The sequence below is a fragment of the Eschrichtius robustus genome, chromosome 18, assembly GCF_028021215.1.
Source record: "Eschrichtius robustus isolate mEscRob2 chromosome 18, mEscRob2.pri, whole genome shotgun sequence".
Taxonomy (NCBI): domain Eukaryota; kingdom Metazoa; phylum Chordata; class Mammalia; order Artiodactyla; family Eschrichtiidae; genus Eschrichtius; species Eschrichtius robustus.
Genome location: NC_090841.1, coordinates 6,072,882 through 6,092,710, shown reverse-complemented (window position 1 = coordinate 6,092,710; position 19,829 = coordinate 6,072,882). Strand labels below are relative to the sequence as shown.

The window sequence follows — 19,829 nt, the reverse complement described above, 5'->3', positions numbered from 1 at the left end:
GGGAGAAAGCTAAATAGGAAAATGACTGGACAACTAAAAAAGAGGGCGAAGAAGGACCAAGAAATATATAAAAGGGAAAGCCAAGATTGCCAGACACAAATTTTGAAGGAACATCTGTCTCAATCATCTGTGGTCACACAGCTTAGCAAGAATAGTTAGCAAGATGTCATCATGTTATTTATGAATATCTGTATCTCTACATCTAACTTTGTTATAAAGATACTTTGTCCCCAGAGGATTTCTGACCGAAAATTTTACTGCTGTCCAGACCACATTTGTGATTCACAGTGACTCTCAGGTCTTTTTCTGTCATACCAGTTCTCAGCTTTATCTACCTTGTTGTTAAGGTTTCCTTATGCATTAACGTCTAATATATTCACTCCCATTTTCAACAGAACTCCATCTCCAGTGTTTTGGGGGGCTCACCTCTCCCACTGACTATACAGCCATAATTCAATTTCTTCCACCACCACCCTTGGCCAACAATAATTGTACACATTTTCAAACAATGGTTACTTTTCCTATCTATATTTATATATTTCTAATGTAGAAAATTTTAAAAATAAGTGCTTCTCAAATATCAGCTGTGAAAGATCACATTTTTAAAAAATGTCCTATGCATCATAGTCCTATATGTCCATAAAACAAAAATGAATTACTAGAAAAATGATGCCACATTTGGATGTTGTGGTATTATCAGAGTGTTACAGAAGTTTCGAAACATTTACTTTTAACGTTTTAACTTATCTCCCTACAGACAGGAAACAACTCACCGTCTAGCTCCAGTCACTCGACACACCGTGAGCGTCAGCGCCCTAAGGCATATATATTCTCAGTATACAGCTCTTCAGGAAATTGTCCACATACTTAACAACAATAAACCAACCCAGACAAATGGCTACGAACCTTTTTCTATACTGTTTTTCACATCACACATTTTACTTCAACAAGTCCTTATAGATACAAGGCCCTCAGCCATAGTTTCTTAGCTTATCTATGATAGAAGAGAATTTTAAAATTTACTGAAGATCCTAACTCTCTACTTGTAATCAAACAATTCCTTCTGCTTAATATGTTTGCTTCCCCATATTCCTCACCTTCAAAAACCACAACTCAAAACTTCTCCATAAACTCTTCTGGATCTAGAGAATTCTCTGCTACTTAGCAATCATCACACATTTAAATTCACGCTGATTAATACACTGCTGTGTAAATGTTCTCTAGTAGATTCATGCATTGTCTCTTGAATTAGATTTGAGGAAAGCAAGAAAAACATCAGTCCATTCTTTTTAAATTTTTCACACAGCCCAGAGTAAGACTGCCCACAGTTAAAATATCTGACTGATCAGATCCAAATAATTCACATACCCCACAGGCAAAAAGCAGCATTTGCAGCTCAGGGGTTGGCCCAACTGAGATTTTCAGAAAATAATTTATCTAACTAGCTATGAAATAGTAGTAAGTATGGCCTAACTACCTGTTTTCCAATCTCATTCTGAAATAAAATGTCACTGAGTTATCATGATAGCCTGCTTAGATCACCTGGAATTATGATTGAATATTTACATAAATTTGAGGTACTTCCACTAAAATTACATCATTAAACAGACGTTATAAATTACTACAACAAAAGAATAATAGACGGGGGGTGGGGGGGATAAGCTGGGAGATTGGGATTGACATGTATACACTGATGTGTATAAAAATTGATGACTAATAAGGACCTGCTGTATAAAAAAATAAATAAAATTAAATTTTAAAAAAAAAGAATAGACAAAGTCCCCAAAGTCCCCATATGCCTTCAATTCACAGCATGCAATACTCTCATACTAAGAATATTTCTAATACAAAGGAATTTTAAACCTTCTCAACTCAACCATTAACAAACAATTTAAAAATATATGCAACCTGTACACACAAAGATTCCTAATTATGTAGCCCACTACTGGAAAAAAAATCTCTCTGTCCCTACATATTATTTTAAATATAAATGGCAAGAAAATATGGTCCTTCAAAGATATACTATATGAATCCTGAGTTTCTAAGTAGAAGCTGACACGTAAGGTCCTTTCAGTTTAGCCAAACATTGAGTTTTAGAGATGAAAGACACCACAGCAATTATCCAGGCCATGCTCATCATTTCACAGATGTGAAGATTACAGCCTAGAAGGTTGTCCCAAGGTCACAAAGCTAGAGATCCAGGACCTCAAAAACTGCAGCACAGTGCTCACTTCACTAATCTGCTTCCACTTGGATACATGCTAATCTCTCTCCAAATACAGATGTCACATCTGTAGTAATACTTCCTTCTATTATTTTCCTTTACTAAAATAAATTTTAGAAGAATGGGTATTATAATCTCCTTTTTCAAATCTCCAGGGCTCTTTACTATTTTGTCAAAAATTAATGTCAACAGCTCTAAATCACATATTTCAACTTTAAGATGCAATCCACCAAACCCTCATAAGTATTTATTTGCCATTCTAGTCTTACTTTCTACTCATACATCAGAAATGCTACTTATCACAGTTAACAGATTATTTTTAAAAATGTGAAAAAGCTACTGGGGGACCCTTAAGACTACTTAAGGGCTTTTTATCTTCCCCTACACTAAACAGCTCCAAATAACCTGACTTCTAGGTTGTACCTGCTTTCCAGCACTTCACTGCTTCCTTCCATATTGAAGGTTTTGCCTACTGTCACTTCTCACTCACTTCTCACTGCTTGTGTCCAACTCTATTCCACTTCTACCCTAGGGATTTAGAAAATACATATTCCCATTTCTGAGACTAGTATGTAAAGCAAAAGTAAATGTGTTCTTGGTGAGAGCCTGTAAGGAAGTCTATAAAACCAAACCCATACCTTTTAGTCTACCAATCTTAGTTGCTTAAAAGCATTTTGTAATTAATTACCTCCTTGTTCTCACCTATTTTCAAAAAGGAGATAATACTAGGTACATGAGGTATTGATATAATTCATACCTGACCCCACAGTTTTATTTTCTTGTCTAGGGAACATCTATCTAGTATTCTTGAAATTCATTTTATACTACCTTCTGATCAGAGACTTCCTTAAAGCACCTTAAGCTTACATCAGTTTTCTAAAATTAATATTTTCTTTTTGATCTTTCTCCTATTACTTAGGAAACTGAATTAGTTATAACTTTATAGTAATTTCCGCCAAGATTTACAACCTCCTGAACATCTTTAGCTGCTACTGATCCTCACCAAAATTAGCACCGTCTCTAGATTACTATCACTATTAACATAATGATTCTCATTAAGACTCAAAGGCATCAAACTATAATAAACTACTACAAGGTACTTCAAAATCGATTCATGGTCTATCGACCTCAATTCCAAATAAAACTAAATTAAATTTCTAATATAAAGAGATTTTAAACTGTTTTTAAACAGTTGGGCCAATTATGAAAAGCTGAAGATTTTAAGTTTGCCTTGTAATGAGGAGTTTAATTAAATTAGGGGAGAAATCTTTGGTATATAGACAAAGCAGTCAGAAAATAAAGTTAAAAGATGATTAATACACCTACAATGGGTCACATAACATCTAATTTAACGTTGTAGTTGCTGTTATCTTAAAAAGAATGCATTAAGATAAAGAAAATGAGCAAAAATAAGGATTTCATCCCTTCACATAAAATGTCTCTATTTCATGCAGAGAGATCAAATAAAATTCTGCATATAAGAGATATACACCAAGGAAAATGGTTAACAAAAAGCAAGAAAAACATTATAGTCCTCCCCCACTTAAGAGAACACTGACCATTATGTAGGTAACATCCCAGTATCACCCCTATGTTCCATTTAGTTTCACGTAAGTTTCCATCTCACCTACCTTTCTTCTCTGAGAGATGTTGAGGGCACCAAAGTCATTAAACAAGGATGAAGCAGGTGAAGTTAGAGGATCTGGAAGGTAAGTTATATAAGTTTCCACACAGACAACTCAGGAAACCTATAAATCTAATAAATGTTTAACTTCAATGCTTATAAAGTAGTAAAAAAAATCATATACCACAACAATAAACTCAATGCCTCACACAGTGGGTGTTCAAATATTTTGTAAGTGAATGAAACACAAACTGGAGACTACTTCATTCAGCCAATAGTCAGTACACATTTATTCAGAAGCTATACGAATTAGAATGCATCTATTTGCTGAGAACCAAAAGAGAAATAAAATAGGAAAAAAAAGGTGATCTTAACCATGTTATTAGGAATGTGTTTATGAAGGAAGTCTACCTGTAGTTTGTGTTCTTGAGACCAAACCATAAGAAAAATAAAAAAGGGGTAGGGGTGGCAAGTAGAGTAGTCAAACATACTCTGAGCAATAGGACTTGGATGTTAACACTTAGGCAAGACCTTAAAACCATCTACCCTACAGAATATTCCATATTTTTAAGTTTATCACCACATATTTGATATTCTTACTAAAAAGATAAGGTAAATTAAGTTTTTAAAGATGAAAATATTAAATGTTTCAAAACACAAACACGAAATCCAAAGATTTTATAGGTTCAAAGCTCTATTACTCTGTGGCCAGAAGTTACAAACAGAAGTACATCTCTAAATTGTTTCTCACTTAACAAATCACAAGAGTTTCTGAAAAGGAATGCATGGTATACATTGAAATATTTTTGTCTTCATTTCTGAGCTTTAGTTAGTCCTATGCTTCTCATTAAATTATCTGTAAAATCCTAAAGAAAATATAGTAAATGTTGTCATTTAAAGGAACCTTAAATCTCTTCATAATGCAGTACATATAAATTGCTGCTTAATTTCTCTGGTTTCTTCTGTCTGGATTTTCACAGTCTAGTCCTTCATTAGAATTAACATTAATTTAATATAACTAATAATGCAAAGAGAAAGAAGTTAATAAAATAGTAAGACACAAGATTTTTATGTAATTTATACATTCAAGACTATAAAAATAGGTATTATTCATCCTTTACGCTACCTTTGATAGCATTTAAAAGTCAGCATATAAACTCTATGGGAATGCCAAAAATATTATAATGCTACACATTAGTTTCTAATAATTTTATTCAATATTAAAATGTTGCTATTTTTTCCTACAGCAAAAGAAAGTTGAAATTTCTAAGTAATGAGAGATTTGATACACACACATAAAATGTCTATCTCAGAAATAATCAACATGCAAATTCTTATTCTCGTCGTTATAAATAACTGTTTACATTTTACCGACATAGAATATTAATAAATTGTTACATATTTTTAAAAAAACCATTCCTGAACATTTATTTTTAAAAATAGGATACAGAAAGATACAAAAGAAACATTTATTTTTAAATTAGGATATGAAAAGGAAATCCTGTATCAAAAGGCTTAAAAATGTCCATAATCTTTGAAACAGTAATTCCATGTCTAAGAATGTTTCCAAAAGAAATAACTCAAAATATGAACACAGATTCATACACTTAAGTCCAATACTGGACTTTAAAAAAACAAAAAAACAAAAGTAAGTAAATTATGAAAATAAACAACAGGATTCAATTTATAATGACCGAGAAACACTCATGTTATAATTTAAAAGTATATTTAATGCAATCTCAGGTATTATTATGTATATAAAGTATTATCTATTATGTGTATATGTATGTGTATACATATATCCAAATCTTAATACTAGTTATCTCTGAGTGTGAAGATAACAGATCATATTCTTCCTAACATCTATCTGTAATTTTCAAAATTTCTACAATGGACATATTGTTTTTAGAGTCAGAAATACATATATCTGTAAGAGAAAAAGGGACCAAGTCTTACCATGGCCTGCATATGGCTTGGCACTGTCATTTAGAAGGCTTGGGGAGCTGCTACTATTAGTCATTCTCTGAAACATAAAATATATATACATAATATCATTGAGGAATACAGAATTAAGAATATTCAACCGATTAAGTTAAGACTGACCCTCTTTGCGTCTTCCCCTCCAATCCATCGTTCACATCAGTGACACTCTAATCTTCCTATAAATGCTGCTGCTTGGATTACAATCATCTACGCAGAAACTTCGAAATACTGTCTATAACACATCAAATGAAAAGTTTACTCAATAGCCAGGTATTTAAAACCAAAGTCACAGAACTATTTTGAATTGCACTTCCATAACTTTTTAGCCTAAGCAAGACACATAACTACTAAGTTTCCTTGTCCATAAAATATAAACTCCAGTATCCATCCAAGAGGATGTGAATGACTGTAAGTCAATAAACACTCTCTACTATTCTCTCCCAACGCATATTATCCTTCATACACCTCACAGATTCTATAAAATGAGGCTCTTCTCTGTTCTCTAAATATGTCTCCACACTTTCTTAACACACTCCACAGCCTCTATGGTCTCACGATCCTGAAAGGCCCTCATTCCACACTCAACAAAACACACAGAGGAGTGAAACCAGTCTCTTTCTATCCATCCTCTACATTCTCCAACTCCACCCTTGAAAGCTCACCCTGACTCCAAACCTACAAGAGACGGCTCACCTATACCCCACCTACCTCATCACCTCCTAAAATCCCACGTCCCAGTCAACAAATGTGAAAACAAATGAAGACTCCAGATGTCTCCATCCCCGGAATAAACTTCAGTGTTTAGTGCCATATAAATTCATACCAACAATACCTGCATCAAGGGATACTTTGTTTCTACAGGGCTTCCAAATCCATTAACTCCAATAAAGCTGGTGCTGAAATATGAATCTGTGAGGCTGGTATCAGTTAAAGCACCTCCATCTATTCCAGGAACTGAAAGAGAAGGAAAATTCAAGTATTTAAATTATTTAAAAGCACAAAACATTGATGTAGTTTCTCTGTTCCCAAATAAGTTTTAAAGTCTCAAATCTCTGTCACACTTGTTTTTATTCACCTGTTCATAACAAAAGGCAGAACCAAATAAAACTGTGTCAACTCTAAAAATCTGTTAAACAATGCTCAAGTTGAAATTTTTTTTTCCACAGAGATAGCTATTTATTTTATATTAGTTACCTGAGAGCCACCAAGCACAACATGAAGAAACAAACCACACTTGCATTTCTACTTTTCTCATCAAGTTTTTTTCTTTAACTTTGCAAGAGGACAGGAGAATATAAACCACTGCAGTTTCTCCTGTGAATCTTCATATGCTAAACAGAGACAAGTTTCTCAGGACTGTTTCTCATAACACATCTTAAGAAACAGACCAGCAGTCTCATATTAACTCATAATTCAGTAAGCCAATTCTACGGTGGTAGCAATGGGATAGAGCCGAGGGGTTCAGACAAGCTTTCTGTCAATTTTATGGTAGAATAATACAGAATCATTGTAACTACTAAGACACCCATCATATACCAACAAAGCGATGGACAATGTTTTAGATGCTATTTCCTGGTAAGTACAGTTCATCCTTGAACAACACAGGTTTGAACTGCATGGGTCCAATTATACACAGACTTTTTCTCAATAAATATATTGGAAAAATTTTTGGAGATTTGTGACAATTTGAAAAACTCAAAGGTGAACCTCGTAGCCTATAAATATCAAAAAAAAAATGAAGAAATCATACGTCATGAATGCATAAAATATATGTAGATGTGGATACCACTCTATCCTTACATAGGCATAAGGTGAGTGACATTTAATATAAAATTAACGTGTTAGTTTTCTTACTGTTTTATAACTTTGCTTTCAAAGAATTACATTACTGTACAGTATGCCTCTCTCTCTCCGAATTGGAGAAACTATTACAGGTGACATAACCTATCATCACAGGTTAAGTGTTTTTCTTTAAATGTAACCTTTCCAATACTGTATAATGAATATGACTATAAAAATTTTATAATGATTCATTTATTAGGGTATAGGCTAGGCTACTGTGAAGCAACCGTATCACTTACACTAAACTACCATAAAGCAATCATACTGCTGCTTCTTCATTATCAGTGCAGGATACCTGTAAATATGTATGAATTTCTTTCTCACAGTATCTTTTCATTTTTGATGTCTAGTGTTAGTAAAACGTATGACACTTACTTTGTGTCGTATAAGGCAACAGTGGTGTAGGTACAGACAGAAAGTGGTTCACCTTGTAAGCACACAATGTAAACTTATATCGATAAATACAGTACAGAACTGAAAATGTATTTTCTCTTCCTTATGATTTTAATAGCCTTTTCTTTTCTCTAGCTTACTTTATTGTAAGACTACAGTATATAATATATATAACATAGAACATAGAAAATATGTTAATTGTGAGAGTGTTAATAAACACTCTAAACATAACACTGTTTATGTTATTGGTTAGGGCTTCCCAGTCAACAACAGGCTATCAGTAGTTAAGTTTGGGAGCAGCCTGAGGGACTGGAGTTCCATAGACCATGCTTTAAAAAAAAAAAGCCCAGCTGAAACTACTGAGTGGTTCTCCTCTGCCAACTAGGACATCACAGACAAGATGCTGGCAGTGCTCATCCCAAGGGATGAAATCCAAACTTCCTAGTCTGACATTAAAAAGCCCTCAACAATCTGTTCTCAACCTATCATGCTAGTATTTCCTGAAAGTGCTGGGTTTGAGACTCACTTCTGCCACTTACTAGCCACAACGTCTTAGGCAAAATGGTTATAAAGTAGAGATGATACCATGACTTGTAAAATGAGTCTCATACCATCTACCCTGCAAACTTCCACAAAAAGTTATGAAAAACAATGAAACAGTATCTTAAAAGTTCTTGTAAAAATCCTGATGGTTGCACAGCTCTATAAATTTACTAAAAGTAATTGAATTGTACATTTACAATGGGTAAATTTTATAGCATGTAAATTATATTTCGATAAAGTTCCTTTTTAAAATCGGAGAAAAATAGGATTACTCAATAAATGGACTTAAGACAACTGTGTATCCATCAGGCAGAAAACTGAGTACCTTACTCAGATATTTCCAAAAGATCAAAGATTATAATGTCAAAGTATACATCTACTATAAAAAGGTCTTACAATAATCCTAACATTGAATTCTCTCCTCCAGTCAAAATGATAAACTCACTGTATTTTGAAGGTCCACACTTCATCAATTCTAACACACACACACACCTCAACTCTATGTTCTTCAAGACCCAGGTATAATGGAAAAAAAAACAAAATACTTGAAGTTAGTCATTCAGTTCTAATCCAACTCTTGCCACTCACTAGCTGAATGACCTTGAGCAAAACCCTCTAAATTTCATTTCTTCATCTGAAAGAGAAGGCAATCCCATCTCACTCACAGGGTTGTGAAAGGGACTCAAGTGAAGTAACCTATGCGGAATGCCTAACACCCTGTCTCATAGGTAATCATAAATGTCATTTTCCTCTTCTCTTATCTCTAGAATGTATACCCCAATTATTCCAAGTTGTATTTAACACACAACTCTACCTCTTAAGATACTGTTTACATCATTCATGTGACAAAATTTTTTTCCTTTGATCTTTTATTGCTGTCTTCAACTACTTAAACATTTAAATTCTTACCTGTTTCTGAACTATCTACCCATCTAAATTATCTGTAAACTGAGATTTGGGACTACTCCTGATATTTTTCTGGTATTCCCTACTCTACTAGCACATTTACATAAAAACTTATTTTACAATTAAGCCCTTTTTTAAAGTAGGTATTTTTAAAAGTTGATAAAAGATACAATAGATTTTCACAACCAACTTCTATAAAACACCCCATGCAAATGATATTATTGCCTCCGTTTTTCTGATGAGGCAATGAGAGTCAAAGACACTAGATGACAGCACAGTGGATGCAGGCCCAAGAAACAGGGGCTCCTCGACCACTCAGCAGACACTCGCACCATCCTTTTCTGTACTGCAATGTGGAATGAGCACAAACTTTTAGCAAATACAACTGCCCATAAGGTCTGTTTCAGCCAGTTGCCAACTACTGATCTTTGACAGCATATTTAACCTAAGTCTTTTTTTTTCCTCCTCTGTAAAATAGAAATGACAACACCTACTCTCCAATGTTTTATGAGAATAAAAGGCCTGGAAGTTTGTACCTCTTGACTATCTTCACTTACCCCCCTGGACCCCTGCATCTGGCAACCACCAATCTGTTCTCCACTGTATCTATGAGTTTGGGGTTTTTGGTTCTGTTTTTGTTTTTATTTATTTATTATTTTTGGCTGCGTTGGGTCTTTGTTGCTGCACATGGGCTTTCTCTGGTTGCGGTGAGCGGGGGCTGCCCCTCGTTGTGGTGCGCGGGCTTCTCATTGCAGTGGCTTCTCTTGTTGCGGAGCACAGGCTCTAGGCGCGCGGGCTTCAGTAGTTGTGGCACGTGGGCTCAGTAGTTGTGGCTCGCAGGCTCTAGAGCACAGGCTCAGTAGTTGTGGCACACGGGCTTAGTTGCTCCGCGGCATGTGGGGTCTTCCTGGACCAGGGCTCGAACCCATGTCCCCTGCATTGGCAGGCGGATTCTTAACCACTGCACCACCAGGGAAGCCCCAAGTTCGGGGTTTTTTTAAGATTCCATATGTAAGTGAGATCATACTGTACTTGCCTACATAGTTTTTTTTTTAATGTAACAAGTTTAAACCAGATTACTGAAGACTCTGTATGCTCCTTAACATATGTGTACATTATATTTTGTGTTAATTTATGTATAAGTATACATAATACATTAAGATATAACAGCTTAGGGCCATCATTTGTAATAGTAAAAGACCGTAAACAATCTAAACAGCCACTAAAAACAGTAAGGTGTATTTTTATGTGTGGATGTGGAAGAAACTAGAAGATATGCAGTTTGCTGAAAAAATTCAAAGTGCATTAGGCTTCCATGTCTGCACACGTGTATATGTGTGTCGGTATGTGCTACAGATAGGGAAATATAAACATGAGTCATAGTACAGACAAAGAATATTTCTGAATAGATACATAATAAATTGGAAAGAGTGACTGTCTTTTGGAAAGGGATCAGGGAATTAAGGAAGAAGGGAGACTATTTTTCACTGTTTACCCTTTTGTGCTATTTAAATTTTTAACCTGTGCATGCAGTACGTTTTTAATTCCAAAAGCAAGATACTGTTCCTAGTTTTCTAAAGCTGGAACTTTTAAGAGTAAAAATATAGTTAAAAAAATAGGTACAACATCTTTCGTTTTTTAAAGAAAAAGCAAGATACCAAAAAAGACATCAAAAAAGGAAGAGGTTTTATCAGAAGAGGACTATTATCCACATGCCAATTAACTCAGCCAAGATAAATGAGCACGTCCTTCCCTAAACTGAAGTTAAGCTGCTGAGAGGTCAGTGATGTTTAAAAGTTGTTGGGAAGGGAAGAGGATGAATTCTAAAGATTGAACATAAAATAATTCATTTTCTAGAACATAAACATTTAGAAAAACACAGACACATTTTAGAGCTGAAGAAATATTAGACATCATGTACTCCATACCCCTTTCTCCTATTTACAGATAAGGAAATATATTTCCACATGGACTAAGCTGCTAGCCTAAGAGCAAAGTTACTTTGTAAGAGAGTATTAAAATCAAAATCTCAGGACCCAGGTCCAGAAATAATTCCTATATACTGAAAGGAGACACAAATACTTTACGTATTGATTTGTTAACAATTATATGATAATAGTACATAAAACAAATATTTTATCACATTCCTTTGTATAGTTTCAGCTCATAAACTACTTTATAAACAGAATATAAAGTTAATATGGAAAAAACAAATGTAAGAAATACTGCTCTAAAACTTGAGTGTGTGTATGCATGCCCATGCTACGGACCTGACCTGTCTCCCCCCCAAAATTCACATATTGAAACCCTAACCCCCAATGTGAGTGTACTTGGAGACAGACCCCTTAGCAGTAATCAAGGTCACATACACAAGACTATTCATGATGATTAACCCTGGGCAATAAGATGAGATTGGCTTACTTTGACTTTATACACTGCTGTTCCAGTGAAAATTTTTACAAAAAAGTTTATGGCTTCTATTAACTTAAAAACTAAATTAAATAAATTAAATTCAATCTTAAAATAGATTTTAAAAATATTTCTAGGTGCTGTAAATGTTCATACCTTTGTACACAAAAGCACATATGCCTATAGAAAAGCAAACAGACCAAAAAAAAAGCTGCTCCAGGGCTTCCCTGGTGGCGCAGTGGTTGAGAATCTGCCTGCCAATGCAGGGCACACGGGTTCGAGCCCTGGTCCGGGAAGATCCCACATGCCGCAGAGCAACTAAGCCTGTGTGCCACAACTACTGAGCCTGCGCTCTAGATCCCTCGAGCCACAACTACTGAGCCCGTGTGCCACAACTACTGAGCCTGTGTGCCACAACTACTGAGGCACGTGCACCTAGAGCCTGTGCTCTGCAACGAGAAGCCACGGTAGTGAGGAGACCGTGCACGGCAATGAAGAGTAGCCCCCGCTCACTGCAACTAGAGAAAGCCCGCGTGCAGCAACGAAGACCCAATGCAGCCAAAAATAAATAAATAAATAAATAAATAAATAAATAAATTTATTTATTTATTTATTTAAAAAAAAAAAAAAAAGCGCTCCAAAATAAAGATAGATATAAATTTTCCAAGTTAAAAAGAAAAAAGAAAAATTCAGCAAGAAAAACTCTTGATATACACAACTTGGCTGAATCTTGAGGGAATTATTCTGATTCAAAAAAAAAAAAAAAAAAAGCCTAATCCCAGAAGATCACATGCTATATAATTCCATTTATAGAACATTCTTTTCTTTTTTTTCGGCCATGCCACGGCTTGGCCTAAGAGGGATCTTAGTTCCGGGACCAGGGATTGAACCCAGGCCACGGCAGTGAAGCACGGAGTCCTAACCACCAGACCACCAGGGAATTCCCTATAGAGCATTCTTTTTTTTTTTTTTTTTTAATTTTATTTACTTTTTATACAGCACGTCCTTATTAGTCATCCATTTTATACACATCAGTGTATACATGTCAATCCCAATCTCCCAGTTCATCCCACCCCCACCCTGCCCTATAGAACATTCTTGAAATGACAAAATTACAGAAATGGAGAGCAAATTAGTGGTTGCCAGGAATTGGTAGGGAGAGTTACAAAAGGGCCACTTGAGGGTGACAGAGCTGTTCTATGTCTTGACTGTGTTGGCAGGCACAAAACATACACATGATAACACTCCACAGAACTAAATATACACACGTGTGCACACACAAGTACAAATAAGACTCAGAAAATCTAAATAAGGTAAGTGGATTGTATCAATCAATGTGGTTGTGACACTGTACTACAGCTATGAAAGGTATTACTACTGGGGGAAACATTGATGAGACAAAAAGCTCTTTCTGTATTATTTCTTACAACTGCATGTGACTCTACAATTATCTCAAAATAGAAGGTTAACTTAAAAACAGAAAAATCCTATAAAAGGGCAAAAATAGGAAGATATTGTTCTGTTTTGGCAATCATGTATCTTCTTTACAGAGTCATTTCAAATGCACTTCCATGCAAAGCAGTCTTTTACTTGTTAACTGACTCTTACCTAGACTTACTTTAGGACAACCCTCTTTTGAGTACTCCTCATAAAGCTCTATGACCTCCTCATAAAACTTCTCAAGATCTGACTTTATCTTATACACGTGTCTGTACTCCCCACTAGAATGTAGCCTCCGTTAGGGCAGACTTTTGTTTCATTCAATGTTGTATTCCTATCACCCAGATCAAAACTTGCCACTCTGCAAGCACAATATTAAAGGAGTGAACTGAATGGTAGTCTTTGTTGTCTACTTTGTGTATTGTCAAATAAAAATGTTTAAATCTATACCAGTTATCCTAATGGCAAATTCCCAGTACTCACTTTTCTGTTAGCTGATTCGGGTTTGTGGGATGAAAAGTATAATCCTGGCTTAAACAAAAACAGTTTTGCCATACACGTTATCATACATTCCAAAGTTTGTATATGAACTTCAAGTTATCCCCTACTTTCTTTCATTTGGACAGACAACCGCAGTTCAATAATCTGTAGCTATTTTACTGGTCTTGAAAATATACTCTCAAAAATTGGGAGGTAAGGAAATGTACAGGCTAACTGTAGACTTACTACTAGTAATATTCAATAACAGCAGCAACTAAGCCTGAAACCTCACTATGTGCCAAGCAATGCACTGACAGTGGCACGTGCGACCCTATCACAACTCTGAAGTAGGTATTATTATTACCTCCATTTTTTTAAATGAGAAAAACTGAGGCTTAAAAGTTAAAAATTTGCCCAAGATCACAATGCTAGTAGGTAAGAGAGCCAGGCCCATCTTAGATGCGCCTTATGCCAAAGCCTTCATTACTAACTAAATTAGTAGAACTGAAAATAAGTCTACTGTGGTAAAATAAACAAATCTATTGGGTTTCAAATTAAGTAATGTGCATGAAATACAAATATTGGTATTAACAGTTTAGCTGCTACAAACTGAGCACCTTGAAGATGAAAAGTCTAGCTGGTTGAAAATATTAGAATTACATCTTTAAAATGTCAAGAATCAATAATTCAGTTGAACCCAAATCAAACCACATTTAAGCCTTCAAAGATCCCAAGTCCAAAAGAAATAAGAAATGTCAAAAACTTAAAGTAAATGCTTTTTTAAAAAAATAAACTGTTATTTCCCAAACAATCCTGAATGCCAGAACATGTTTACTACCACACTGCCACATCAACAGAAGAGCTGGAAGTGAGAAAATGTACTACTCTGTACAGATAAAAAGTAAGCAAAAGAAAGTATACTTCCTTTACAAGATTGAAACACCACTGCAACTAAGTATACAGAGAAGAAAAAGCCTTTCTGCTTCAGTTTTCCAATGCTTGCAAAATAAGGATAAAATTTTCTTCTTGCATGTACCTCTAAAGTTTTAACAGAATGTGAAACACTAACAAAACAATTCTGCAAATGTGAAGTGCTAAAGCAAGGGTCAAAAACTCAAATGCCAAGAGGAGCCAGGCATAGAAAAGTCACCCAGTCAGTAATAAGGCAAAATGGAGAGTCTGGCCCCACCACAGACCTAACTCCAATATACAAAAGAGCCGCCCTTCAAAGGAAGCCAGAAATCTGTATTTCAATGTTAAACCTTCTGATTTTTTAAATGTTGTCAACTAATTCAATTACAATCCACACTCATGCAAATTAAAAGATTTGCCACCAAAATGCCTAAAATTATAAGATGGAACACCAAGTGTTGGGGAGAATGTGAAGCAACTGGAACTCTCCTACTCTTCTAAAGGGAATGTAAATGTGGTACAATCACTTCAGAAAACTGAAGTCATGTACTTAAAGCTGAACATCTGCATGCCCTATTACAAGCCTGCAATTCCACTCCCACGTAATTCAACATAAATTGGTAAACTTGAACCAAAAAACATGTTCAAGGGTGTTCAAAACAGTGCTCTTCTTAATAGACAAAAATTGGCAACATTCCATTGCCCACTAACAGTAAAATGAGAAAATAAAATGTGGTATATTCATACAATGTAACACTACACAAGAATGAGACTAAGAGGCTGTTCCTATATAACGAAAGGATCTTACAAATATGCTGAAAGAAAGAAGCCCACAAAAAGAGTACATACTACCTGATGCCATTCCTATAAAGCTCAAAAAAGCATGAAAAATGAATCTACAATGTTATAAGGTAGTGCCTGAAATCAGTAGTTACCTCTGGGAAAGGGTAGTGACTGGCAAAGGGCAAGAAGAGCAAAACTTCTGGAAGGTGCTGATTATGTTCTATTTCTTGATCTGAGTACTGTTATACGCTATGTGTTCATCTTGTGAAAATTCCAAAACTTATGATTTGTATACTCTTCCCTAGGTATGTATACTTCAATAAAAAAAAAAAACTTTTAAAACACACACACACACAGAAGATACCCAAGGAGCCCAAAGTATTTCTGCAGGCAGACCCAGCTTATCAGAGCAGATCTGTTTGACCTCTCAGCTAAAGAAATACTCTACATTCTTACATTTAAAGAACAGCAAAGAAAACAATAAAAGCAAAATAAAATTGTGTCAGTGACTCTACATGATCAGGTCAGCAACTAACAAAATTTAAATTTCTCCTTATAGCAACACCTCTTAGAGTGTGTTGTCTATTTTAACTGCCTCATACACTTAATTAACAAGTGTCTCAAAAGATACAGTATAAGAACACAGTAAAATGTAGAAAGTAGACTAAAAATTAAACAGTAAAGTGTAAAAATTCAAAGCAGCCATTAAATCACCGACACAATCCTCTTCCCTGATTCCTGAACAACTTGACTTGCCACTCATTGATAAGAGGCAATTTTATCTCATCCAAAAGGAGTCACAACCTGTACCACTGAGAGTTACCAAGAAGCCTACAGCAGAAAAGAGGAGCCTTAGGCTTCACCCAGTTAAGTTAAAGCAAGCCCTACAGAATCCAACTACATAATGCAGCTACTTAATCAAATAACTTAAATGACTAAACGTTAATTTTAAAATGCCTGCTTAGCACTGTCTGTCTTCTCAAGACCCTACATCCCAATTATTTTCTGTTCCTGAGATACGAAATGATCCCCACCTTTGAGTCACCGCTAGTGTTTCTCCTCCACCTTCCTGTTTCCACCTGTTTACAGCCTGTCCTAACTTTCCTGTCCCAAATCTACTACCTCTGTGTATCGGAAAATCCTAGAAATATCACATATTAAATCACATACCTGCATTTTTGAAAGTGTCTCTTCCTGTAGGTAACAAATACTGCTCAGTTTCATTGCTTACTAATCAAACATAACTCGAATTAATTTGAGCCGTAACTCAAGACATACAGCAAGTTTACCTTGAAAATGCAAAGCTGCCGCTCCAAAGTGATAAAATTCCACCAATCAAGTAACCATTTTGACAAGACATTTTAAGTTACAAATTAATCTTCTTAGCATATCACCCTAACCAAATATATCTGCACTAAAGCCTATCGCAGCAAAAGAAACAATCTTTAACACATACACACACACACACACACAATCTCTGGGAAGACACTTATAGTCCTCATAGAGCAAGTAAGTGCTAAAGCATCAAGCCAAGTACATAAGTCCGTTTACAGTTTAAAAAAAAAAAGACAACAACGTTCTGACATTCAAGTTAATTTGCCTATCAAATGATTTTCAGATCTAAAATCAGTTTAGAATTCCTAAGAAAGTAGGACTTTCCCATTTGGTTTAGAAATGCTCAACAAACTCAAAAACAAAAAAGGAAAATCTGACACCTCTACTTTTCCCTTAAGGGCAACATTCTGTAAAACAGATTACACTCACACTTACTAGAACTTCAAACTCCACTCACTAACCACTCAAAAGTTGCAAGGCAACACATAATGACAGAAAGTAAAAACAATGCAAACAGTCCTAAGATATCCGCATTCAAGTGCTCAGTCGCACACAAAAGTGCGCTGCACATGACACGCTTTGAAGGCTCCACGCTAAGGGTTCGCTTGGTACAAAGCAGTAGAAGACGAGATCCCTACTGACACCCTGCAAACTTCTGCCAGCTTTCAGGAAAACCATGCTGAAATGCAAGTCCTGTGAAATCCCTACTCGCAACTCCCGACTCAACCTCTGCACACGATAAACGCGGCTGTCCGTTCGCTCTTCATCCTTAGAAAGCATTTCCTGCCTGGAAGACCTTTCTCCCAGAAACCTTGCACAAACTTTTTCGGCTCGTTCAACCCACTGCACGAAGCCTCAGAGCCCGCCCTCCCCTCCCGCCCCGGACCCACACACACCCACCCGGCGACCTCAACCCTCGGCCGACTCCACTCCACACGGGCACGCAGAACACGTGTGCCTGCAAACCCAGCCCCTTTCCACACCTCCCGGAAACGACACCCCCTTTCCCGCACACCGCACGCCACAGCCCATCCCCCTTCCTCCCCGCCCCCACTCCACCACCCCAGTCCACCACCCACGTTCCCAGGAAGCCAGCCTCCCCTCGCTCCCGGGCTCGCCGAAGGCTGTGGGGAGGGGAAGCAGGAAGACGGAAGGAGGGCTCGGGCCTGGCCTAGGCCTCTCAGAGTGCCGAGGGAGGCGAAGGGGGGGTCCCGCGGGCCGGGCTCGGTCGCAGGGCCTCGTCCGGCCCCGGGCCTTCCCTCCGCCGCCGTCCCGAGGCCGAGGCCGCCCTCCTAGCCCGGACCACACTCACTTGCCAGCCGCGGTCCGTCGAGGACCCCGCTGCCGCCTCCTCCACCGGCCGCGGCTCCTGCCCCCGGGCCCCCAAGGTCCGGCTTTTTGGGCCCCGGGGGCGGCCCGGCTCCCCCGCCCGGGACCGCTCCGGGCGGAAAGCCGGCCACGGGCGCGCCCGCCAGAGCCAGGGGGACGCTGTTGCTATGGAGGCCGAGGCCCGGGGCAGCTCCGGCGGCCGGGTCCTCATGCAGGAACTGACACTCCTCCCCGTAGAAGCAAGTCTTATCCTTGGCGTAGTAGCGGCAGTACTTCAGCTTCACTCCCGCCGCCGCCCCGCCGGGGACACCCCCGACCCCAGGCGGGGCCACCACCGCCACTGCCGCCGCCAGCGAGGAGGAGGAAGAGGAGGCGGCGGCCGAGGGGGGCGGGAGGCCGCCGCCACTGTTCATGGCAACGCTGCAGCCTCGTCTTCCGCTGCCGCCCGAGGAGCCGCCGCCACCATAGACCGGGGAGGGAAAGAAGACGCTGCCGGTGCCGGAGAAAAGCCTGGGCGGGTGGGTCTGTCCCGCTGCGGGAGCCGGAGCCGCCCGGGGAGGGGGGGAGGGGAGGGAGGAGGGGGTAGGAAGGAGGAGAGGGGAGGGGGAGAGTTGGGATTCTCTCTCACTCACTCTCTCGTTCTCTTTTCTTAAAGGGGCCGCGCGGGACGACGGGGTGGGCGCGCGGGCCCGGACAGGGACTTCGAGGGCGCGGGCTCGGGGAGGGGGAGCGGCGGCGGCGAACGGGCGGGGAGGGCGGAGGGGCCGGTTTATTTTTAAATTCTGCCTCCACTGGCTCTCTCGCGCTCTGGTTCCTCCGAGTTGTTTATTCCATTTTCCTCTTCCTGAGACGGCCGTCGCCGGTGCGCCTGCGCGTCGAGGCGCAGGGGCTTGTGGGTAGCGGGAGCGCGAGGGCAAGGCTGGCCTGGCGTCGGGCCCCCTGGGCATCCGCGAGCCGGCGGCGGTTGGACGGGCGGACCGCGGCGGCGCTCCCCGACGCCGAGCCGGCTGGGGAAGTTCTCACGAGGCGAATGCCTTCCATTTTTCGTATATCCTCTTACTTATAAAACCAGGCGTCATTTTTTAATTGAAACGACGAAATTTACAGAATGTGATTGTCATTTTGAGGGGCCGCACCGGGGGCCGGAGCCCAAGCCCTTGCTCTGCTGGGAGAGTAGCTCCGTCTGTTCGCCACGCTTCCGCACCCTGGCTTTTTCCCCTCCCTCCTCTTTTTCCTTCCCGCTGAGGGTGATGAGAACTACAGGACTGATTGCCTAAAAACTCCTGGGCCTTTTATTCCAAAAATCGAACCTGAGGAGGTTGATTTAGGCAAACCCCCAGCTGAGTGCAGCACCTGTTTTCTCTATTTATATTACTGAAAGTCTCCAGTAAAATATTATGAACAATTAGATGCCACCTGGGGACACCGCTGCCTAGGCAGCACCAGAAGGTTTCCCTTAAAACCGCGCTGGGTTTCTTTTCTCCAATCGGCCTAGTCTTGACTCGAAATTCATTTTTAAAAGATAGTTTTTTTCCCTCACCGATCGCTGATGTTATGCTCCGCTGTGTTTATTTAAAAAAAAAAAAAAAAGCTTTCAGGAATTTTAAGGAGTTGCTATGAAGGGAA

The 19,829-nt window shown here is 38.6% G+C and overlaps 1 protein-coding gene across 13 annotated transcripts in view; it reads right to left on the bottom strand.

Annotated features, from left to right (window-relative positions):
* The window catches only part of PAN3 (poly(A) specific ribonuclease subunit PAN3), a 118,660-nt gene extending 99,581 nt beyond the window's left edge, over positions 1–19,079 (bottom strand). For 10 of the 13 annotated variants that reach the window (XR_011070929.1, XM_068526307.1, XM_068526308.1 and 7 more), the window contains exons 1-4: positions 18,187–19,079; positions 6,664–6,785; positions 5,805–5,871; positions 3,856–3,926 (exon numbers count right to left, since the gene is read on the bottom strand). Coding sequence is in view for 12 of the 13 variants with exons in the window: in XM_068526307.1 (XP_068382408.1) it covers positions 3,856–3,926; positions 5,805–5,871; positions 6,664–6,785; positions 18,187–18,616 (690 nt within the window). In the remaining variant the exon portion in view is untranslated. Of the gene's footprint in view, positions 1–3,855; positions 3,927–5,804; positions 5,872–5,951; positions 6,058–6,663; positions 6,786–17,774; positions 17,830–18,186 lie in introns of those variants that run through there. The other 3 variants (XM_068526314.1, XM_068526315.1, XM_068526316.1) reach the window with 3 other exon arrangements.
* Between the last annotated feature and the right edge of the window lie 750 nt (positions 19,080–19,829).